Source organism: Conger conger, chromosome 12 (genome assembly GCF_963514075.1).
Source record: "Conger conger chromosome 12, fConCon1.1, whole genome shotgun sequence".
NCBI lineage: Eukaryota > Metazoa > Chordata > Actinopteri > Anguilliformes > Congridae > Conger > Conger conger.
The window spans coordinates 33,294,200-33,319,340 of NC_083771.1; the positions used below are offsets into that span (position 1 = coordinate 33,294,200).

General features: G+C 45.0%; 1 protein-coding gene across 3 annotated transcripts in view; it reads right to left on the reverse strand.

Annotated features, from left to right (window-relative positions):
- Positions 1 to 25,141, reverse strand: part of map3k1 (mitogen-activated protein kinase kinase kinase 1, E3 ubiquitin protein ligase) — a 46,548-nt gene that overhangs the window by 19,953 nt on the left and 1,454 nt on the right. The window contains exon 1 of one of the 3 annotated variants that reach the window (XM_061263445.1): positions 1,722 to 1,906. The exons of the other annotated variants lie outside the window; for them this stretch is intronic. Within the exon in view, the coding sequence (XP_061119429.1) occupies positions 1,722 to 1,810 (89 nt within the window). The 5' untranslated portion in view covers positions 1,811 to 1,906. Of the gene's footprint in view, positions 1 to 1,721; positions 1,907 to 25,141 lie in introns of those variants that run through there. 3 annotated transcript variants of the gene reach the window in all.

Here is a 25,141-nt window from a genome sequence, read left to right on the forward strand (position 1 = left end):
CGCTCTTCCTGTAAACGATGCCAGCTCAGGAAACGCTTGTGAAGGGAAAGCCTAAGAATGGCACGAGCAAGGCAGGGTGTGGGTGCAGACTGTGACACGACCGCTGGGACCAGAAGGGGCTCGAGAGTTAAAGACAACGATCTAGGCCTCTCCTGCAGGTGTGCAAAAGATCACATCCACAAAAATAGAGGCCTACCATATTAGCAACTACTCAAAAGGGATGCATCTTTACCCTCTTCCTCACTGGTGTGCCAAAGGAGACAGAACGGGAAAAGGAACCAAAGAAGCGCAGGAAGGAGAGAGGGAGGGCCGTAGACCCCGCGGCTGAAGCTGGGAAAAGTCCTTTAACTTTACTTGTTTTTGTTTTGCGGATACTTGGTGGAGAGGACAGAGAAAACTGGCCTCCCCGGTCAGAGAGAGCAGCAGAGACACTGCTCTGCCTGGGACTGCGGAGGATGTTATGATAAGGAGCTCCAGCAGTCTGGGCCGGTTACATTTACAGTACATCATACAAATGAGTGCTGACAGCATTGTCCACCGCTCTCCCATTCTGCTACGTGAATGAGTCCTTTCAGGATGAGGGGCACTTTCGTCTGCCTTTAAAAGAAAATCTGCCCCAGAGACACTGTTTCTCCCCCCCCCCCCATCGCTCCAATTACAGAAATCGCCCAAAACTAGGGTTTATTATTTTTATTTTTCAAAAAGAATATATTTAGCTTTTCACTTTAAGACAGGCCAGTAGGATGCCTGCTAACATTAGATAAAAATTTGAGTCAACGTAGCTATTTCTCAACACTTGTCAAATATATTGTTCGAAGACAAAGCCTGCGTTGTGGAGCCAGTATCCCTAAAAGCAGTCGAATGTCTTGCGAGAGCAGCACAGTAGGTTACTGTACTGAGCAGGAAAGAGTTATGAACTGCACAGTGCGGTTTGCAGCACTAAGCCAGAAAATCACAAGTTGCTAAAAAGTTTATCATCACATGACAGGAACTACCTCAGCTGCTCACTGCCAAGTGAAACCAAAGCACAGCCAAGACTGATAAAGTCAGGCAATATTTCACAAGGGCACCTTACTGCAAAAAACAAGAAAAAAAAAACACACACAACGGCAGCAGAGCGCTTTCCTAGTCTTTCTGCAGGTGCTCATTTCAGCGTGATGGCCAACAGACTGGCTAACCATCTTCCCAGATCCACTTCAGTCATGAGTCATGACAACCGTGCCAATGAAGACAACTCCTGACAACAACAACAACAACCCTGTACCTGACCAAGCTGCTGAACGTACAGTAGCTATGTGACAACATTCTCTCATTGTCAGGAATGATCCTTCTGTTTCGACAACAAACTATTCATATTGAAAAATATGAATCCTCAAGTTCCATAAAATCCACCAGAAACAAAACTTTTCAGCCCATAAAGGAGGTTGTAAAGGAGGGGTTTCTGGAGGGGTTTGTGGGAACACATGACCGACAGAGAGCACTGAAGTGGTGGTCTGGCACCTCAATCCCACCGCAGACCCACTGTTTGGGAACCGCTGTTCCGTGATTTCAGTTATTTCAGAAGCAGCCCTACAGCATTCGAATGACTGGAATGACCCTCTTATTGGTTTCCCTTCCCCGCAGCCCACATTACTGTACAGGTGACACCGCTACCCAAAGAGCCCCTAAAGAGAAGCCAATCCTACAGCCCCGGCATACGAATAGGACAACAAACAACTTACCAGCCTGGCCTAATGTGCTGCAAGGAACAAGGGGTCTCACGCACGGAGCAGTGAGTGACGCGATAACCATCTATCCAAAAACACGCCATTCTCGATCGGTGACAGCGTCTACACTAAAGCGATATGCTACTAACCAAACAATAAAAACACACAAACCACTGAGAAGCAAAGATGAGTTTCCTGTTCACAGCAAAGCCGTTTGTGAGTATACATGAAAACAAAACTAACCAACGAGGAAGTGCGCCTCAACAGCATGATACGCTGTCGAATCTGAGAAGTCTGTTCACCAACGGCTCATGCGGTCTTGCAACGGGCTAGGTCCTAGTCACCCCCCCCACAGTTAAAATAAGTTAAACGCAAATGGAAGGAGCATTAGAACCAATCAAACGGTGAGTGTCACTACCACCAAAATTACAGAAGTCTAAAGATCAATGGACACAAGATCCCCAATAATGGAAGCAACAGGACTCTCCTTATTTCCACTACGCACAGGGGAAAATGTGCATTCACTGGCCAGACTAACAGATGCATTTCTCAATGCAGACAGGAAGAGTGCTCTGAACATATAATCGAGAACATTAAGTATTTGGCAGTATAAAAGCCTGACAGCCTCTCCCCCGACTAGACTGCAGTGAAAACCTTAATTACCAGCAATTAAAACGAAGCACCTGAAGACTGGCAACACAATACAAGGCTCAAACTAAAAAAAAAAAAAATGTTCAAAAAAATAAACTCCTGAATAAAAAGTTGGCGACAGCAGTCCCCAGCTTCTCATATGACAACTATCCCAGAATGCCATGGGCGGGAACAAAGGGGCATTGTGGAAGGGGTGCAGGTGGGACTGGAAGGGCCGGCGGGCGGGAGCTGAACCTCTGCGTGAGCGCAGAGCGGGTCACATGGCGTGTCGCCGGGGGTCCTGCAGACGCACTTTCTCAGGGGGCTCTCTGCGCTTCACACACTCAGGTTACCCTGCTGACAACCGCTGTCGCTGCTGCAGGGGACAGGGGGGCTCAGCGATCACCCCCAAAACCTGGCACGGACCGGAGACACGCGGCTCTCAGGAGAACCAGGCTTGGTGTACAAAAACAAGTGTGGTCAAAGATGAGCCAGAGGGAAATAACTACTAACACTACACTCCAAGCTCCTAAAGCAGAACAACTGGGCCACTCCAGGAAGCAGAGCGGTTTCAGCCACTCCTGCCTCCTAAAACATGAAAAAAAAATACCCCGCTAAAACACCTTGTCTGTGAAAGATGGTGGGAAAGAGTGACTGGAAAGAGGGGGGAGAGACACCTGACCGAGCTCATCAGTCCTGTCAGCCTGGAAATGCTGGAGGCCTCTTTACTTTATGGCCTCAAAACAGCTCAAGAACAACACACCACTCTCAAAGTTATGCATTAAAACTGCACGTGACGAACACCCCCCCCCCCCCCCAGAACTTCAGTTACTGTACACAGCTCTAAAAATAGGTGCTCCGCTCCCTGCGAAACACAAGGCAGCAGTCTGTGGGCTAAGTGACTACAGCTGCATTGCATCACAACTGGTCTCTAAGTACCACCGAGCATTCTGCTGTCAGCCCCAAGACCACAGAGTCCACTAGACAAATATCAGCAGGGTCAAGTGCATCCCACGAGATAACCCCTTCCCAAATCCACAACTAAAAGGCCATTTTTAGACATAAAAAGTCTCCTTTCAGCTTTGATTCAAAGGAGTGGCTGACGTGGCAGAGACATTTATTTTTTGGAAAATATAAATAGTATTGCTATAGTCACAGTGCAAGTCCATAAAATGCAATGATGATGATTTAGTTATACGCGACCATTTTATATCCATTTCATATTTGCAATTGATATACATGAGTAGGCTACACTTACTATAAATGCAGTTAATATTAGATATCAGACTGTCTCTGTCACGCAGGCCCATTTCGATAATGGAAACCAGCGTTGTGCTGAAGACACACGGTGGAACAGGACCAGTTGATCTGCAGTGCACCATGGGAGGGGAGGCAGACCTGCTGAATGTTATCTCCAGCATCAGGTAACCAGAGATCCCCCCCCCCCCCCCCATCCGTCTTGAGAGGGGGGAAGGGGCTGGGGGGATGGGGGTTCATGTGAAAGTGGGACTTTACAACCCATTACAAGCCCCTTTTTCTCAAGGGAGGAACACAGGGCTTGAGGCTTCGCTATACTTTTGGAATGTGTACATGAAATGGCAGCGGCAAACAAACCGCATACATTGCCAACAAGCAAGAATTTAAAAGAAAAAACCTTATTCTACACAAAAACCGGAAAGGAAAATGACAACCCATGAGATCTAATTCTGAGTAATAGAATTAGAAAATTTCATTTCTGCTTCAGGGGACAGAGCTGCAGTGGTGGCTTCCCCTTTCAGAGGCGAACACGCCAGAAACAAACATCACTTCCATTACAGGAAGCGAGGGCCATGGAGCACTTCCTGTAACGTGTTCACGACAGAGAAAGGTTTTTTTTTTTCCCCATTTTATTTTTGTATAACCTGTCGATTACAACCCTGTGGAATATTCCGAAAGTTAGACGGGTTCCACCTTGCCCCTTTTCACAACATGTTGATCATCCCAACGGTACTGCCAATTCAGATTAAGCGGTACGCAGGATGAAACAATGTTATCACTGGCAGATTAACCATCGGTTTGAATCAACAGAGATAACAGCAATTGGGTTGCCCATGCTCACAAGGAAATGCTCATTACTTTTGTCCTACATTTCAATGTCAAGCGCAGTAGTCACTCAAAGGATACTGTTGATGTACTCTCCTTAACAGCGAGACCAGAATCCAGGACACCTCAGGGGGCAGACAGGTAAAAACTCTGGGCCTCTGGGCTGCCCCTCCACTGTGTATTTAGGACATGATTTGAGGAAGGAACAGTTAACCATGTTGGGCTTCTTGCATATTATGCCCCCAGTAAAACTCAACCTGTACACCTTTAAACACTTTGCCGGGATGCAAATGCTTCGTAGTGTGAAATAACCAGCACTGGCAGTAATGAACATGCTCTGCCCCAATTACCGCGACAATGGTGCCTGACTGACAATGGTTTGACCCAATGGGAAAAGCGCAGTGGCCTTAAAGGAAACGGTGGCTTCTCAGGCCTTCTCGCCGAAAATTCAGCCTAAGCAGGATCTTCATCTGGCACAGATCCATTCCAAAAAGGGGTAAAATTCTGCCAAGATCAGAAAAGTCATTATTAAATTTGTCCCCAAATCACAGCCAAAGACCAATCGCAGGTTCTCAACACAGATCACCACAGGTTCTCTCTGAAAGCATGAATATCACATGACTCTAGAAAAATAACAACCCAGCCTTACAACTTGAACCATTTCTGGTGTAGATCATCAATCTTTCCCACCAATAAGCCACAGAAATGAAATGCATAAGACAAATTAATGGTCATGTAAACCACCCCAAAGAGATTGAAAAGTGACATTACAAAATGCCAAAGCAGTGCTCCACGATCTTTAATCAACCTATTTCAATGACATTCCTTTGCAAAAACAAAGCACAGGCCAGCCTTGCTTCATGAGAAAGCGTTATGAAGCCGGTTGCTGGCTTGAAAAGCAGCTTCTGAAAAGGCTGTGCTCTTTCCCTTCTGCTAGGACCGTTGGCTGGCCCCTGCCTCATAACTTGACCTACATATGAAAACTAAACCATAAATATGAAGGTATAAATGGCACGTTGGCACTTTCCTTTTTTAACACCAACCTGGAATGACATTAGCGGTGTGCAGCAGAGCTTGGTCTTCCTGCTACTTGCTGGTGAATCCATCTCCACTGTACACAGGGGGGCTCAGACTGCGCTTTTATTTTTGGCTGTCATATGAAACTATCTACTATCTATACTACAAATAGAAAAACTTTTAGATTTATTGCTGGCAGCGGCCTGAGTATCCTGCAGGAAATGGGGTCGGTTGAAACTAAAAGCAGTTTGATTCATCATTATCCAAAGGGGTGAGAAGAACCAAGTTCCATATACATCTGTCCTTCCCCACCAACTGAACAGGTATGCGCATTCAGTTACGATAGAAGTTTCTTCAGATTCGCTCCTTTCCAGAAGGTGAAGTGTCTCTGTCCATTTTGGAATGTCGAGTTAAAATAGCGACCGTTCCAAAACTGCATGGCAGGAAATTGACCTGCATGGCCTGTTAAGAACAGTACACTTTAATAATGCAACTGGTGTACGGGTGAGCCAGGGAGAATGCTTCAGGTTTGGGCCTGGTTTGAAGAGCACTGTGGGGACTGCTCATTGAGAGCAAAAAAAAAAAACTTGACCTTATAACGACCCTTTCCCATTCCCCTGACCTCCATGAAATTACATTTTTAACCTGTACATTGAATTACAATCCAAGTCCAGAAAGCATTTGAAAATAACCTGTTCTTTCAGTCAAACACACAACCAAGTGAAAACATGTGGAGCGTCGACCTGAATTCACGTCTGAGTGCATCTAAGGTTTTATTTTCTCAGACCCCGTATGCACTCTATGCACACAAGTAACTAACTGAAGGTCAAGTCATGGGACTGTGTGCAGTGAGGAGCAGCAAAGTGTGTGCAAGGATGTATATGTGTGTGCATTTAAATGTGTGTATGCAAACATATGTGTATGTATGGTCTGTCTTGAACTAGTGTTGGGCAGACCACCACGCTGACATTTAGATATGTGTGTGCGTCTGCGTATGTATGCGCGTGTGTGTGTGTGTATATATGTGTGTGTGTGTGTGTGTGTGTGTGCGTATATGCGTGTGTGTATGCATGCACGTGTGTGTGTATATGTGTGTATGTGCATATATATATGTGTGTGTATGTGTGTGTCTGTGTGTGTGCATGCGTGGGTGTCAGTGTGTGCGTGCGTGTATGTATGTGTGTATGTGTGCGTGCGTGCATGTATGTATGTGTGCGTGCGTGCGTGTATGTGTGCATGCGTATGCGTGTGTGTGTGTGTGTGTGTGTATGTATGCGCGTGCGTGCGTGTGAGTATGTGTGTGCGTGCGTGCGTGAGTATGTGTGTGTGTGTGTGTGTGTGAGTATATGTGTGTGTGTGTGTGTGTGTGTGTGCGCGTGTGTGAGTGTGTGTGTCTGTGTATATGTGTGCGAGTGTGCGAGTGTGTGTGTGAGTGTGTGTGTGTGTCTGTGTATATGTGTGTGAGTGTGTGTGTGTGTGTGTGTGTCTGTGTATGGCTCCGTATCCACCCAGGGCGCAGTGCTCAGCTGTGGAATGCGGTTGGAATGCAGAGGAATTCCTCCCACCCAGAGCCAATCGTAGCGCTTGGCCCCCACGAGAGATCATGACCCCACCATCCCGGCACTATCCTCTCTCAGCAGGGGAAGACTCCCCCCAAAGAGCGCTTGCCCCACTCTGTCAAGCAAGGGGTCCCAGGACAATGGCATCCTACTCGCGTGTGGACGCACATTGACCAGGGGGGCAGGGGGGGCAGGAACAACAGCCTTGCTCAAGTCCTTGAATTTTCACTTCAAAAGCAAAGCACTGTATCACAATTTGCTTTGGCACAATGCAGGAAAGCTGCGAAAACCACAAAATCAGTCTCAAGTATTTTTGTCTTATATTTAGACTTAAAATCAAATGTATATGACTTTTTTGTTACGTAAATAATATCAGCAAGTAGGGTGAGACAAGTTCATTTGTCAAACAACTTAATTTAAAACAAGCAAAGTGACTTAATATAAACTAAAATGTCAAAATCTAAAAGAAAATTGAGATTGATATTGAAATTCTCTCACTACAGAACTTAAACATTTCTTGAGACAGATTTGTTAGTTATTACAGTGAAAATAATATGAACTGCAGATGGCCCCACACCTTAAAGAATTCAAATGGCGGGATTGGGGCACAAACAGTTGATGCAAGCTCTGATGAGGTGTCCGTTGGACCCCCCCCCCTTCTCTCTCTCTCTCTCTCTCTCTCTCTCTTTCTGCGCTCCCTCCCAGTACGTCAGGGCGATTGTGTGGAGGGTGCTGACGAGCAGACAGTCCGTTAATGGTCCAGTAGCCAGCACGGTGGAACTGGAGCATGGCCTGTTGGGGGGGTAAGGAGGGGGGAGGGGAGCTCATCCCCGCCGAAAGGAGGCAGCCCTAAAGCCTGGGGAAGAGGCAGGTAAAGACCGCACCGCTGCCTTCGGGTGTCGTCACACAGCGAGGAGCTGACCGAGAGCACAGGGCCACAGACCACAAGGCCGTCATGTTCTTTCAGGACACGAGGCCAGCGCTGACTGAAGAGCCAGCCCCCGCCCAGAGAGGCATTTCTCAACAGCAGCGTGACTAGGTTCCTTTGAGCTGATCATGCAACGTTCAACATGACTCTGTGGGTACAGTCTTTGAAGGGTTTCTCAGAAGCTTGTGTGACATTTTGAGCAACAAACTGAAAACACGCTTGGTTGAAAACAAGCTAGCGGGTAACTCAAGAATAAGGGCAACCTCATCTGAGCAAGTGTCCAATGACTCAGAACGGGGTCAGGAAACCTTGAGGCACCTGAAGAGAGGGCACATCCTGCTACCGAAAGAACCTGATAGAGCACGCTTCACATCTCCCCACGTCACCTGGCCTCATTTCAGGTGAGGGCTTTGATGGTGAAAGGACTGGTCCAACAATGCCGTTAAGAAGCCTGGGGTTTTCCAAGCTCAGAGTCTACTGGTTTACTGAAACTGTGGAACCCTCGCGGATGGATGACATTACCACTTCCTGTCTCAGGAGACCCAACAGCTTAGGATAATGGACATTGACAATGTTCACAGAAAAGTGTTACATTTCAAAACATCCATAAAAGGGCAGAATAGTAATTTGCTTCCACCCATAAAATCACCTTTTAATTTACTCTTATTCTGTATATTGAGTGCAACTTGTTTGTAAATGATACTACATGCACATAAAAACAAATTATCAGCTGGAGGGAGCCAAAAAGAATAATTGTAGCAGCCCCAGGACCCTGCACAAGCTTGTGTAAAAACAGGCAATCGCAAAAGAACAGGATTTGACTGCACACCACCATTGTGAATACATCTCTCTACAGAAACACCAGCATCATGAGAGACACTGCAAATCAAAATCTTTGGAAAAACAATTTTCACCTGGGTTTCTCAGCAATTTCCCATAACTACTCTGTTCCCAACCCGCCCACCAAAAATGCTCAGCTGCAGGACACCTTGAAAATTGTAATAAGCGACCGGCGGAATCGATTTACACGGCTCATAATAGGCCATTCGTCACAGCAGAAGATGGCTGGGGAAACAGTGGGTTTATTACGGTTATGCCACGTTTCACGGCAGCTGAGACGTTAACCGGCTGCCAGGCGTGGAGCCTGCGGTCAGAGAACACGACGCAAACAGCGACCCGGAGACCACGTGAACCCGGCGCTCCACGTGTGCCGGCCCTTCCGCCAGCGCCGTGCGGGGCCGTTGCCATGATAACCCTAACCCCCCCTCGGGAGAATGCCGTGGCCGGAGGGGGCGGGCCTGAGCAGGTGATGTCATCTGCTGCTGCCCTGCGTGTGTGCATCAGGCTCCTCGGTGGCGATGTGAGCTGACAGGGGGAAAACAATCGCCCACACAGGCCCAGGGGAACGAGCACAAAGGACCCAGCACCTCTCTCATGGCCCACCAGCAAAGACAAAACAAAAAAAAAAAAACAACCCCTTCGGAATCCATGGAGCCCCCCTGACAGAGAGGTGTGGCCTACACATGAGGAGGTCACCTGGGTGGGAGGGAGTGCGGGGGAGGGTCTGGGGGGGGGGAGGGGGGGGGGGGGGGAGTGTCCATCCACCCCTGACTCTGGCTGACCGGGGGTACTGTGGAAGGGGGTTATGTCCACCCCTGACTCTAGCTCACCAGGGAGCGGGGTAGTGTGGAAGGGGGTTATGTCCACCCCTGACTCTAGTGCACCAGGGAGGGGGGTAGTGTGGAAGGGGGTTATGTCCACCCCTGACTCTAGTGCACCAGGGAGGGGGGTAGTGTGGAAGGGGGTTATGTCCACCCCTGACTCTAGCGCACCAGGGAGGGGGGTAGTGTGGAAGGGGGTTATGTCCACCCCTGACTCTAGTGCACCAGGGAGGGGGGTAGTGTGGAAGGGGGTTATGTCCACCCCTGACTCTAGTGCACCAAGGAGGGGGGTAGTGTGGAAGGGGGTTATGTCCACCCCTGACTCTAGTGCACCAGGGAGGGGGGTAATGTGGAAGGGGCTTATGTCTACCCCTGACTCGAGTGCACCAGGGAGGGGGGTAGTGTGAAAGGGGCTTATGTCCACCCCTGACTCTAGCTCACCAGGGAGGGGGGTAGTGTGGAAGGGGGTTATGTCCACCCCTGACTCTAGTGCACCAGGGAGGGGGGTAGTGTGGAAGGGGGTTATGTCCACCCCTGACTCTAGTGCACCAGGGAGGGGGGTAGTGTGGAAGGGGGTTATGTCCACCCCTGACTCTAGTGCACCAAGGAGGGGGGTAGTGTGGAAGGGGGTTATGTCCACCCCTGACTCTAGTGCACCAGGGAGGGGGGTAATGTGGAAGGGGCTTATGTCCACCCCTGACTCTAGTGCACCAGGGAGGGGGGTAGTGTGGAAGGGGCTTATGTCCACCCCTGACTCTAGTGCACCAGGGAGGGGGGTAGTGTGGAAGGGGGTTATGTCCACCCCTGACTCTAGCTCACCGGGGAGGGGGGTAGTGTGGAAGGGGTTTATGTCCACCCCTGACTCTAGCTCACCGAGAGGGCATGGGTAGTGTGGAAGGGGGTTATGTCCACCCCTGACTCTAGCTCACCGGGGAGGGGGGTAGTGTGGAAGGGGTTTATGTCCACCCCTGACTCTAGCTCACCGAGAGGGCATGGGTAGTGTGGAAGGGGCTCATGTCCGCCCCTGGACTCCTACAGCACATTTGACAGGGCGCTGCAGGTAGGGAATAGGGGCCAGTTCCGCAGCGGCAGTCACCTGCACACCTCCCAGGGCCTCGGCTGCCGGGATTTTACCTTCTGCACTCCCTCCTACGAGCGTCAGAGAGCTGCAGGAGCACCATTCTCCCAAGACCAAGATGGCGACCAATGGAGTGCACAAGTGCAACAGAACATCAGCTTGCTAATTTGTGCTTTTGTCAGCATGGTGATCTGCCCGACAAAACAGCTCTCATGTGTAATACTGCAATATATGCAGTCTCTTTTTGAAGAGAAACATAGAACAAAACACATGAACAAAATGCAGGAGAATCATAGGTGAAATGGTAGCTATACCATATACCATATAAATATTTTTTCCCCCGCACTCTCCTATAAATAAAACAATCACTATGTGGTTAAAGTGCAGACTTTCAGCTTTGAGGGTTTTTACATCCATATTGGGAGAACCGTGTAGGAATTTGAACCCTTTTTATCCACAGTCCCCAGGTGAGTCAGGTCAGGTGAGTGAGTTGGCCACTCAAGAACATTCCACTGCTTTTGGTCTGCTGCATGATGAAGCGTTGTTCAATCAGTTTTGATGCATTTGCTTGGATCTGAGCAGACAAGACGTTTCTGTACATTTCCACATTAATCCTCCATGAACACAAGTGAACCAGTTCCTGTGGCAGCCATACATGCCCAAGCCGTAACACTACCTGCACCATGTTTGATCGATGAGGTAGGGCGCTTTGGATCATGAGCTGTTCCTTTTCTCTCTCTACGCTTTCGTGTTAATACTAAAAGTCTGCACCTTAACTTCAGTCATTATTTTATTTCAAATGCAATGTGCTGGAGTACAGAGGCAAAACAACAACAAAAATGCGTCTCTGTGCAAATACGGACTGCACAGTTTCATCTTCCTTTGCAGGCGGTGTCCTTCTCCCCCTCAAAGCCTACTTGTTTTCTTGCATTGGGCCCACCTGAAAATCCTTCCCCTTGAAACATCTGATCATCTCTGCAGGCTAGACATACATCATAGCAGAATGGCCACAGTCAGCACACGTTTAACAAGGAGGAAATGCACAGTTTCCTCGTTCAGCTACACAAGGGTTTAAAAGAAATGCCTCACAAAAACAAGGACTGCTTTCAGTTGACAGTTGACCGTTAAGAAAAACCCTGCACTTTTCAGGACGGTAAACAAATTTAAGGTAGAAATGGCAGTAGGAGAAATAAATACAAGGTGTCCATGAAGATTAAAGCCTTTTAATGCCTTTGAAGAAAACCACCAAGTTACAGTTTTCCACAAAAGTTTGAGGTCAAAGCTTTTAGCAAAGTGGCTTAGTCCCACAGTGTTTTTCTTCCCACATGGGAGTTTATACTGCAATAAAACAACTGTCAGAGATGGGAATCATTAAAACAACCAGCCAAACAGCAGGCTAATCCACTGGACCCCTCACACGTAACCAAGCTGGACATGAATTCACTCAAGCTATTTCAGATAGACCCAACACATTATTATGTGTCCGACACCTGACAGGTAAGAGCTGATACCGGCAGGCTGGTCAATGGAGGTTGGAGATAAGGAGTTTATAAAGTTTAAAAACTTTATACCCAAAACCCAAAAAGTTCACGCAAACATACACAAACAAACCCAAACACACAGTGGTACAGACTCCGCAGCCAATTCAAAGTTTTTATCTTCTTATTGTCACGGCTGCCAGATTGAGTTTCCCCCTCCGTGGACAACTGTCCGTCTTAAAAGTACCACAATGCTCAACCAGGGGGAAAACCGGAAGCAAGGACACGGAGAGCCGGAAGACCATCACCACCATTCCCATCAAAGAAACACGGGAGCAAGAGTCCATTAAAAGGAAACCCTAACCTCAAAGCGTGGGGGCGAGACAAGGACGCAAGGAAAACAACTGCCGAACAGTGACCCCTGGGAATCTGGAGTCCAGGCCAGCTGCCTGGATCATCTGACCGTGGAAGAAAGGCGTGGCTAAGTAAACATTTCCAAGCCCTTCCGAAAACAGACTCTACTGTAGCTAATGAGGGCAGTGGGACCCAAGGGCGTCTGTGGGACAGCCCACAGCTTCCTTTGTTGCTCTTCTGTTGCGACATTAAACTGCGTCAATGGATTCTTCCCGGCGTGAGCTGGAAAGCAAAGCACAGCATTTCTAGGGAGAACCCGCAGGCACACGGTTATTACGAACAGTGTACCAGGGGCATGACATGAACTGGGACTTCTGAAAACGAGGCCTGTGGAAGATTCTTGCTGTGATGTACCGAGCACGCACACAGTAAAAGGCTTCTGAAGAGCTGGTTTTAAAATGTTTGTACGATCCTCACAAGCACTGTCACTGGGTTTAAGAACCACCCAAGATGCCTTTTTAAAGGGCTCTCAAATTCCTTACGGTCCTTTTCTGAGCGAACGAAGCCACTTCACTGCGGCCAGCAGCACCCACATGCTACCCCGCCCTGCCCCGCCCTGCCCTCGTGCTCATCCCACCCTGCAGATGGGGTGGTATCAGGGGTAAATCACAAAGCAGTATCACTAAGTCTTACTGGATAAGTTCACCAAGCCAAACCCAGAACCCTTCCAGAACTGGAACATGGACTGGAGAGCTGTGCCGGGTTTTACTCAGTGAACGTATCTAGCTAACTCAGTACTCCTGCTGTGTGATTTACCTCCCTGGTCTGAACCAGTTTGTTTGTTTTGTGACCCAAGATCCCAAGATAATTTCAAGGAAATTTCCAAGGAAAAAAAAACGCAATGTTAGAAAACTATTTTGGACTGAAGATAGCCGGCCGAGAGGGGAGTGGAAAAGAGAAACCTTCCTACGCTGAGCCGAAGCAAGGATCACCAGCAGACTGGCAGCGATTCAAGTGTCCTTGAGGCGCTCCTCGTTATCGCAAGAGTGTGGAATGGGTTATCTCCGTTCCCCCCGCCTGCCCAGCACAGGATTCTCACTGCTGTTAACCCCTTGGTGATCAAAACACAGCATTCACGCTACTGTGATACTGCAAAGACTCCATGTACTTACATGAAATAACATTTTGAGTTGCTGCTGAAGATATGTGCTTCACTTATACCGTTTGTGTGTCTGTGTGTGTGCGTGTGTGTGTGTGTATTTGAGAGAGAGTTAATATGTCGCTATTTTGTGCTGTTGTGCATATAATATGATTGTGTCGTCTTGTGTGTGTACATGTGAACGTGAGTGTGTTGGCTGTGTGTGTGTGTGCGTGTGTATATGTGTGTGTGTATGTGTGTGCACATGTGAACATGAGTATGTTGGCTGTGTGTGCGTACGTGTGTATGTGCACATGTGAATATGAGTATGTTGGCTGTGTGTGTGTGTGCGTGTGTGTGTGTGTATGCGTGCGCTTCTGAGCTTGGGGGTGGGGGGAGTGTGAGGCCTGCATATTGCAGGTGTTTGTGGGCCTGGGCTGCTCAGTCCCACATGCACCGTTTACCGAAGAGCGCAGTCTGTCTGCGTGTACTTTACATGCTGAACACATATACCCCCACCGATTCACCAAGTCCCACGCAAGACACGTTGTTTTCACTGGTAATCTGGGCCTGATCAAGCACGGACCACTCTGTTTACTTTTCACACGTAATCTCCAGCTTGCCCCGTCCTGCTGCTAACTAAACACAAAGTGGGGGGGTGGGGACCCCCACGCCTGCCGACAGGGCTAATGGGTATGGAAATATCCGGGCCTTTGTTGCCGATGTCCAGCCATGAGCAATCAGCTCACTGGGGGCTTTAAGCAGCCAGTTCTGGTGACCGTGGGGAGGCCCAGGCAGACTGGTTAGACAAAACACTGGACCCCCCCCCCCCCCCCCCCCCACAACCCAAGCACCCACAGGGAGCCCGGCTCTCCCACAGAAGGGCAGGGGGGAGATCAGCCTGGAGCTGGCCTTTAAAATATGCAAAAATGTGTAATCTCTGAAAATTGTTTAATTTCGTAAAGAACATAACAAAGAACCAATGTCACACAAAGAGATTATGCAATCTGACACTATAAGAGCCCCCTGGCTCCTCCCAGGTCCTCTTCTACAATCATTTAATCCGCAAAGAAACACATCTTTTACTCAAAAGTTAATATTCAGATGAGAATGTCAGAAGTGTTTCGGTTTGACAGTGAATGCATTACTTTGATCTGGACCAAGTGGAAGAATCTGATCAGCCCTCCTAAATTCAGCTCCCAGTTTCAGCTATCCCCGCCCCAGGGCAAGGGTCTTCACAGAAGCAAAGAGAATGGAACACTGAATTATTGGCTGAAAACACTGTCAATCAAATGAAATTGCCAGTCGGTGAACTCAATTCAGCTAAGAGATGGCTCCACAACTCCCTTTACCATTAATTTTACCCGAGTCAATGGTGTCAACGGGCTCTGGAGAAACACAAAAAAATAAGCACAAGAAAAGCAAGGAACTAAGGAAAAAAACTAGTAAGCCATCAAGAATTAAAATATTCTAAAAACAAAATTAAAATTACACTAAATGAAGGACATAGCTCACTCACACTGGTGGTGGAAGAAAGAGGGAAACAAGTAATTAACCCAGCAAAGCATCGCATTAAATGAACTTATGTGTTCAAATGTGAAAATACACAAATGATCAAACCCCATTTAAGATTCACAAGTCATAAGGCCGTAGCCTATTATGAGCTTGGTAATAAAAACAGTCTGGCCAATTTAGTTCAAAATCCTTGCCCGTGGTTATAAACCAATTATCACAAAGAGCATTTCCCTTCTTTTTTAATTCCAAAACTAGGTGGAGAACGGCGACAGACAAAGCGAATGGCTTTTGACCTCAGTGTGAAGAATTCAATTTGAGAGCATTCTTTCTTTCGCCTGCCTAGCAACAGGGCATTTCAAAATACTTAAAACTCAGGCAGCCCTAAGCAACTGCTCATTATAAACATTAGCCTCTTACCTTCTTCATAATACTTTCAAAGGATTACGACCCCCCCGCCCCACAAAGAGAGACTTTTAAATCATCTTAGGAACTTTGTGCTATTAAAAAAAAACAGCCCATTTTGAATTTAGATCTAATCTACTGAAGAACACAGGACAAAATCAAACACTGCCATTGTTCAGTAAAATATAGTATTAGAAAGTCAGGGAAACCAATATAAATTTAGCACTGAATAGATTTGTTATTATACTAACAAACTTTGTGCTGCTGTTATACAATAAACTTAATAAAGTGAAATAGCCGACTCAGAAAATAAACGACTAATTTACTGTGTCTGGGTAGCTATCTTTATACTGGGAGACTTGATTGCATTTCCCATATTAATCCTATCACAGAATTGGACATATCCTGGATTAATTCAGAGTTGGCATTTAGCGCCTGAGAAAGTATTGACTCAAAGTAATAGATGGACAGTTGACTAACTGTGGCACACAGCTATGGCCAAGAGTTTACCTGGACTTCACTGCAAGGCAGCTAGAATTTGGTTAAGGCAAGCAGCTGTGCCAGGGATGTTTTTGCAAAAGCAAAGGCCCTTCCAAAAATACCAAGAAAAATTAACATACCCAAGAAGTGTCCGATCTGGAGGCTTTATATCTGGCTGGAGGCTTTATTCCCATGACAAGACTAAAATGCCTGCCTGGGTAAACAGGGGGTGGAGGGGTAGGGTGGTTAAACCCAGCACTTTTATGGCTGGGCCGAAGGAATATGAGAGCCCTGTAAACCCGTGAAAGCAGCCGGTCGTGACCCTGGTGAGGAGCAGCACGAGGGCCTACCGCCACAACTCATGCATCACCTCCACTACAACCCTGGGGGGTTAGGCGTGGAGATTGGGGATCGGACGGTTCATCTACAGGACTCTGAATGTCACATTCCACAATGACAGGGTGACTCACCCCCCCCCCCCCAACCTTCCCCAACCACACACACCCAGCATAAGGGAACACAGCTATTCATTTCTTTATTTTTATTATTGAGGTATAGGAGTTGTGGGTAGGAAAACGATTGTGATCCTCTAAATGCTAAACGTTGCCGAGGACAGTTGCCTCTTAATTTTCTTAGCCTTTAGTTTTTCTTGATCCCATGGAATTGGTAAGCATGCAAAATCAGTACAGCAGAAGGAACATGATACAGTGAAAATAGGCTAAAGTTGGGAAAATTCTACCTTCTTGCTGTTAGGAAAGATAGCTTTTTCCTCCAACAGCTGACCTCCCTTACAATGGCAGCATAGGATATGCGAGTGTAACGTTGGATGGGAAATTAAAACAGCTGTGCTGCAAGCTCACAGCATAGATGAGAGGCACGCTTTTTTCACTTTACAAAAAACAAGCGCAAAGTCTTGTTAGTGGGCCTGTTAGCGGGCAACTCTGTCTACCGGGAACCTAGCTGTCGCTCTGTGCCGTTACTCAGCTACTGACTTACAGGTTCTGCTGTCTTTTGTGCAGCCAAAAATTCATTATGTAATTTTTTGCCATGCCCAATTTTTTCCTGAAATGACCCTTTTGTGCAGTAACATATCTAATGCGCTTCTACTGAATTTTAGTATTTTGGCTGTGGTCCAGCCTATTGGAGCATGCTTGTACAGCCTATTACTGGGGTACTAAAAATAGATTTACGCCAGTTAACCGAAATATGAAAATACTGAAAATGCCCATCCTTAATATGAATAATCTTTTTTTGCTAGTTAATGATCTGAGGGGCAAGAGTACAAATGGCCCCAGTTTAATAACCCTGATATATCATGTACTTATTTGAACAGAAGGCAGTTCAAAACTTGAATATGGAGTTTTAGTCACAGAACATATATACACATTTATAGACAGAACTACTACATGACTACATGACTTTTATGCATTTCATGTAACCTACTGGTACAATGCATGTATGAAGTTTGCTTGTAGCTATGTTGTAGCTAATCAGTTCGAATTGTTACATGCCGGTTATATTCAGAGCTCAAAAAGTGACCTTCAGTAGCCTCTTATTTTTTAAATGGATCAAGGATTGTACAATCAACCTGTATCATCAGACATGCGTTCAAGGCGGCAAAGGTTAGCTAACGTTAGCTAACATTCACCAACATATTCAAACTTTTTTCCGTTCACCAGAAATGTTAGCTAAGATTTTCAATCGTTTGAAAAGGTAGCTTGTATCAAACAAAAATGGCTGCTGATGGGGAAAGTGCAGCGAGAACAAAAGCAGACAATTATTTGGCTGTTACAATACACTTTAAGCAATGTAATATTCGTTCTTACCTTCAAAAACAAATCACAGGTAAGCAACAAGTCAGCTAGCTGGCATTGATAGACCTAAGTCGCATCCATTTGTATTAAGACAACTGGTTGGTGGTAAATTAAATGGAATGTTCATTTAAAATCGTAACAGTAACCGTATGCTGCAAATATAGTTCACCACAAACTTTTGCAGTCTTCAATGCACACCTGCTCATATGCAGCCTATATGCCTGGCTTGTTTCCACTAACAGCACAATCCTCTCCACAAGTCAAGTCAGTTGTTTGACAAGGACAGTAAATCTAGCCAATGAACCACATTCTGACAGCGACTTTCTGAAGAGCATACACTGGTAATAGCACAACATAAACATAAAAAAGGGAGCATTTTAAATTATAGCCCCATTAGTCTACTAGAAAATAACCTTTCAAAGAAGCTCAATAAATAAGGGAGCTGTCCATTAAGGGTAACCAGCTTTTCACATCAATCCTGTCTTTCTCTGCACAGCAGGTGAAGCACAAAGAACACGACGACTGATTCTAGATTAACATGGAATCCAATATTTTAAATACAATTGATACTCATTAAATTCATTTTGTGTTAACCTAAATCAAATGTATTGTGTTTATTCTTAACCTGCTGTACAGAAGATGATTACATTTTTTTGGGTTTTTTTTTTAAAGATGCAAACACAAAATAGAATTGGGCTAGTAGTTTGCATTTTGCAATTAGTGGGTGGTTACAGTTACAGGGAGGGAACTGTTCAGCATAAATAAACTCATCTGATAACTGTGCCAAAGTTAGCCATAATAAAAGGACAGCAGTGGGGGTTGGCCCACACAGCTGAAGCAGCACAGTTCAATGTAGGGCAGCCCTGCAGCTGCAAGTCCATAACTGGCTTGCGAGGGAATTATTCTCTCAGAGAAACACTACAATCGACTGCTCAGTGCTGACACAGAGGCCAGGGTGCCCTGTAAGAGAAGACTGTCTGAATCTTAAAGCAATACCGGCTGAAGAGTTACTTGCCTCTCAGCACCAGACAGGTCTAGCAAACGAAAATAGACTTTTCGATAAAAATATGGCATCTAACTATACAGGGCAATCTGTTTCTAGGCAAGCGGGTCTGTATTTTTAAGTTGACACAACAAACATGTTCCACATACTACAGCAGTTGAATATTTGTAGATGAGAACAGGCCATTTTGTCCATTTGCACACTATAAAGAGAGAACAAACTGCACCTCTCAAAGTACCTGAGGAACAAAAAGGCTAAACTGTAGCATCTTTGAGCCCTTTTCTTAAATGTGCACCTGCATCTCCCCTTGAACCATAGCATGAGACCCATGAAACTGTCCCATTTAGATGATAAGCTGACACTGTTAGGGGTGCAGGAATGTAACCTTAGCCACTTAAATACAGAATGTCAATCACAGCTCTACAGATCAAACCAAACACCTGTTGACTTCAGGGAAAAGTTCTGCCCTACTTAAGGAAGTTTGCAGAATGGTTGTTTGGCCAAGTGATCAGAGCCTATAAAATCTGTCAATTATTTGTAATATTCACTATTATGAGCCGTCCATCTCAACCACAGTGAATGGTACTATAAAGCTCATTCCACGGCATGAAACACTCGTTTCTAGCCATGAAACGGTGTATAAAGCTGCCAAGCAATGGCCTGTTCCCTCTTGGCTAGTTCTGAGTACAAAGCGTTTTCTAGTGGAGGTATCTTATCACACATCAGGACCGATGGAGTACTTCAAAACCAGAGCTCCTGCTATGCGTATTCGCTGAAAAAGCAAACACAAATTAAGTGCTGCCCTGTGGGCTGGGAACACCCACTGGAGACGTCCCACGATTCTTCGGTTTCAAAAGGAGACTTCTGTCCACACAACAGAGGGAACGCCACGGAATTACCTCCGGCTTCCTCCCCTCCATCGCTAACCAGTCATTATCCACGCTGGGTTCAGACGCAGGTACGGGAATTCAGTCAAATTTAAGGATTTGTCTTCTGCTGTGTATCAACACAAGCTTCTTAAGGAGGCTGTGCAATGAAATGGGAGGTGAAACTACCTAAAATTACCACTTGCGGAAGTGCACAATACAATAGACAAACCGTTTTTGAAAAACCTACAGCCCATTTAAGAGCTTTCAATCGGGATGAAACTACCTGGAGGGCTAATTATCTATGTTTATTTCATAGTTCCATGCTACACTTAGGCATAAGCATAAGGATTAGGCAGACTTCTGTACAGCACACATCCTGTAAACATCACTTTTAAGAGCAACTTTCACTGCACCCAGCACATGTGGGAATTGAGAACATTCACACACCACCTTCTGCTTGTATGCAACACATAGGAGACACTGAAAGGCAATATAAGAATCATCATAATTGGTGCAAGCACTCAGCTGGAACAAAAATGCTCAATTAATGATTGCTGTAAGGGGGTTGTGTACCTCATTCACATGGTAAATGGTTGGCATTTATATAGCGCCTTTATCCAAAGCGCTGTACAATTGATGCTTCTCATTCACCCATTCATACACACACTCACACACCAACGGCGATTGGCTGCCATGCAAGGCACCGACCAGCTCGTCAGGAGCATTTAGGGGTTAGGTGGGGGTTAGGCTCAGGGACACTTCGACACAGCCCGGGCGGGGGATCGAACCGGCAACCCTCCCGACTGCCAGACGACTGCTCTTACTGCCTGAGCCATGTCGCCCATATAATTACCTTATACATTTTACTACATGATAAATTGAAACACGATGACTCGTATGTTCATTTTGCACCTGTACAGGGATGGCAAACTGAACAGTTTAAATTCAGGTAACCAACATATTAATGTGTACTTAAAAAAACATTTTGTTAATGCCTGAAGCGCAGGTCTGAGAGCTGCATAAAAGGAAACATTCTGGATAATGGTTTAATAGGCATTTCTTCCTCCACTGCTTGTACTTGACACTTACAATAACTGCACAAGCCCTTTAACTCAAAGGCTAATGAAACATGGAGGCAAAAATGATTGAAAAAAATAAAAGCCACTCACGAGAAAACCTGGCCTCAGATATAGTTCGATTTAATGGAATATAGGATGTATTTCTTTGGTGTAGGTTACTTCAGTACTCTCACTAACTGAACTCAGGATTTTTCAATCAAGATGAACCTGATTTTCAAATTAACTCTCATCCAGAGAAACGAAAACAGAATTAGAAAACACTAGGCTTTTATGCCTGATCCAGTCGCCGTAAATGAATCAGAGTACAAACAGTAAGGTAACAGATGTCCCCCAACTTCAAGGTCTAAACATCATCCTGCAGGGAAGAAAGGTCCCAAAAAAGGAAACAAAATGCCAGCATCTCTAATAATCCCACTCCTGAAAGCCTGGAGCAGCTAACGGACAAAACCTTCTGAGTTTGCTCCACTCCCTTTGATCTTTCTTTGGGCTGACAACAGAAGGAATTACCTTCACCTGAGGTTTTCTGTGTACAGCACCTGTACAATAGGAACATCTGCTTTCTTTATTTCTTCAATGGTATGCAACATTACCGAGTAGGCTAGTTCTACAAAAAAAGCTACATGGTCAACACTGCTTCACACCTGTGGCAGACAGTTTAGCAAATGACTCAGGTTGCCGACATGAGAGGCATTTGCTAGCGTGATTCAATAACCCCGCATAATCATAAAACTATGCCGCTGGGTGAACAAAATGTCAACACTCCTAGACATCCCATAATACCCCAGTGAAACTAGTCAGAAGCATTGAAACGCAATGAGATATCAAGGGAGCTGTAACTTAAAGTAGAATACTTTGGTGGGACATTCGTATAGCATTATCATAATCTCAAGACTGATAACCCACAACAATACAGAGGTGTTGTCAGATAATTTTTTACGGACCATGGAACTCTTTACAAATGTAATGTGTTCATTACGATAATAAAACATTTTTGATGTTCACATCTGCCATGAAACACAATGCCTATGAAGATATCACACCGACAAAAAGAACATTAACTGCTTAAAAATACTACAATGTTTGCATTTCAACTTTAGTTTTGCAGGCTAGCAGCAAATCATGAAATTATTCACCATTTCAGATAGTAAACCAGGCTAGGGACGCTACATTCATCAGGAGATCACAGCCTACACAAGTTAGACCTGTGTGTACATGATGGATGAAAACACTAAACTTGCTGGAGGACACATATCAAATTTCAAACATCTTTTATTCTACTGTTGACTTGAGAGCAATCTTTTTTCAGAATCCTTTGCATATATTCGCACAGCCCCAGGCAAAATGGTAATAAAGTTGTACTTTTAATTATACGATCATAGATATTATGCAAAAACCTCAGGGTAAAGTTTACTGAGCAGCTATTAACTTTGAAACAAAATCCCATCCCCCAAGAGTTTGTAACTTCCGCCAGGCTTTTATTTGTTCACGGCTTTTCAATATCGACTTATCTAATTACAATTAAGCAAATGAAGCTGCTACACATACAGGATTTGTACATCTATTAAATGAAGTACATTTGCAAACAAACAAGGCAGTTAGCAGGGAAATTATTAGTTCTGCATTAATCAGCCCCATCTCTGCTGCACTAGGGTCAATATGGAGTACCCCTTAGCCAAAACTGACTTCATGACTTTTGGAGGCACTCCATTGGGAAGGTTCAGCTGAGGTAATTAGGCCTACCTTGTCAAACAAGGTAGAAAAAAGAAAAAAAACACCAGGGACCAGACAACTTTACATACCTCAGCTGTAATTCAGTGACACCTGAGGCAAGTTCGGAGGCGTTTCCATGGCCAAGAGCAGTGACCAAGCGCATATACAACTGCAGACTGGCAATGAGCCCAGGCTAGACAGGGGAAAGTAGGTGAGTTTGTGTGTACAATTCCACACCTCAAACTCTCTCATTGTCCTTGACTTATGTTCTTAGCTAAATCACATGGTTCAGAGAGCTATTGTAGATACCTGTGCTAGAACAATAAACATTTTTCCACAATCAAATTTTGCCATTTATTTACAAACCAGACATAGGCTAAGGTTACCAAAGTTACTCCAAAGTCACTCAACCGCTAGATGATCAGCATGATCTGTTATATTAGGTCAAATTAGAACAGCACATGTGCACAGACAGCAAGTCCGTGGAAACCAGACAACGGTGAATGAGACTAAACAAATAACACCTTTGGTACTGATAGAAAGAAAAGAAATATCACCAAAAAACTGATGGCTAACTATCTAATGATAACTAGGCCGTTGGCAGGTAGCTAAACTAGGTTTCCCTTAGCTAGCCAGGTTCTGCGAATATGTCCAATTGCAACTAAAAATAACACTCCTGATGAATTGGCGTAACATGTCTGTGTGCATGCTTTCAGTTGACACAAAGCCATATAATTATTTGACGAAATCCTATATTTGGTACATTTGTAAACTGGTTCAACCTGTTCACGAGACTGCAGTATCTAAACTTCAGACAATATTGTTTACCTTATTGGGAGTGAAAAGAATAAGACACACAGTGGCTCCCCACCAAATAAGGCAGTAACGACATTGTCCTTCTGGCGGGTGAAAAGGCCAAGTGTACGCCCAACCAACAGTTTTTGAAGGCATAATCCACATTGCAAAAGACTTGGGATTTTTCAAGCAATCAAGTTCAATTGGTAAACCATTGTCAAGGAAAGGACTTTGGAACATTGAGGGTTTTGAGCCATGGCTAGTTGCATATTATTAATTTTGTAGGAATTTGTCTAAATGTGCCAAAAATGGCCAAATTGAATATTCAATGGATCATATCTCAGCTATCATATCATGTTATTAGGATCATGTTTACCTTTACACAATGACAACGTGCTCTCAGATGACTCATTTACAAATAAAATGACACTAAAAATATGACCCCTCAAAATTGGTCCCCAGTGAAAAAAAATGCATTTCTAGGGCCAAATATCTCATAAGCAAAAATGTAAGTTTTCCGAGGCCACATATTAATTATAAATACACAATCTCCTCTAGATAAAAATTCATAGATTTAAGGCTTTTCCTTACCAAGTTATGGACCTATAAAAATCATGTTGTGCCGCAATGCATTCTTCATCGTGACACCGGGCGAAATTCAAATGCCTCTACTGGCCAAACAAAAGTGACTAGGCAGCCCAAATCTAGTTCTAGATCTCATTATTATCTAGCCTTCCAAAACACAGAAAATAAAACAAAGTCTGAGTGGTGCCATGGTGCAACCTCCTGGAGTTGACATGTAGTGGGGCCAGTGAGGCTAATCTTTTGGATGTTCTTCACTGAATTATAAAAAACATTAACACAGCTCCCACACCTCTGGTTGACTTCCCCCTCCGCTGACTCCCTATTCAGCATTCATTATCTGTACAGCTCCAAAGCCAGCTTCTCATATTGCAGCAAATTATCTACTCACTATTAGCTTTCTTTTTTTTAAAAAGCTGTCATTCATCGCAACCGACTCTATGCTTTTCTGACGTGATTATGTGCCGTTATCCAATCTCAGTGTCCCAGTTTACGCTTTAAGCACATTAACTGTAACCGCCAAAACCAATAAAATAAAAAAACGGAAAGCAACCAACTACGTTTAGGTCTACCTACTTTTTCCTGATGTTTGTGTTGACTTTCAAAGATGCATTCCCCTCAAAAGCTAAACTAACAGCTAATGCAAAGAACCCACAACCATAACTATACACACACTTTCCCCATGGGTCCCTTCAAAGGATAATTTTTAATGACCACATCTGTAACTTTATTCTACACAGCTATATTCAGTCAATTAACATAGAATACCACATAAACAGACTTTTGAACATTTAAACTCACACCTGCAACATGTACCCTAAAGCGTAAGGGTGGTCTTTGCAAAAACAAGTTCAGGTAGATAAATCAAGCAATGTCTAGTCCCGCAGAGGCACATAGCACACTTGCTAGGTGGACATTAAACTGAGATTAAATGATGATTTCAGTCTTAATTTCTGAGGAGGTAAGCAAAAAGGGAAAAAGTCATTTTGAAGTCATCCCAGGATCAACCATAATAAACGTATGACCACTTCCTCACTCTTCAAGAAAAGGATTCAGCCCGATCTAGACTGCATTTCAAATGGCACAGATATAAAAAACTGAGCATCTATGGCCCATTCAAATATATATTAGGCTGCATGATTAGACCACCTCTCAGGCAGGAAAACATAAATATGGGTTACAGTGTTCTTGAGAAACAGAAAATAAACAACAAGCCCACCCATTCAGTTTGCAGTAGTTAAGTAGTAGGCTATGGAGTTTC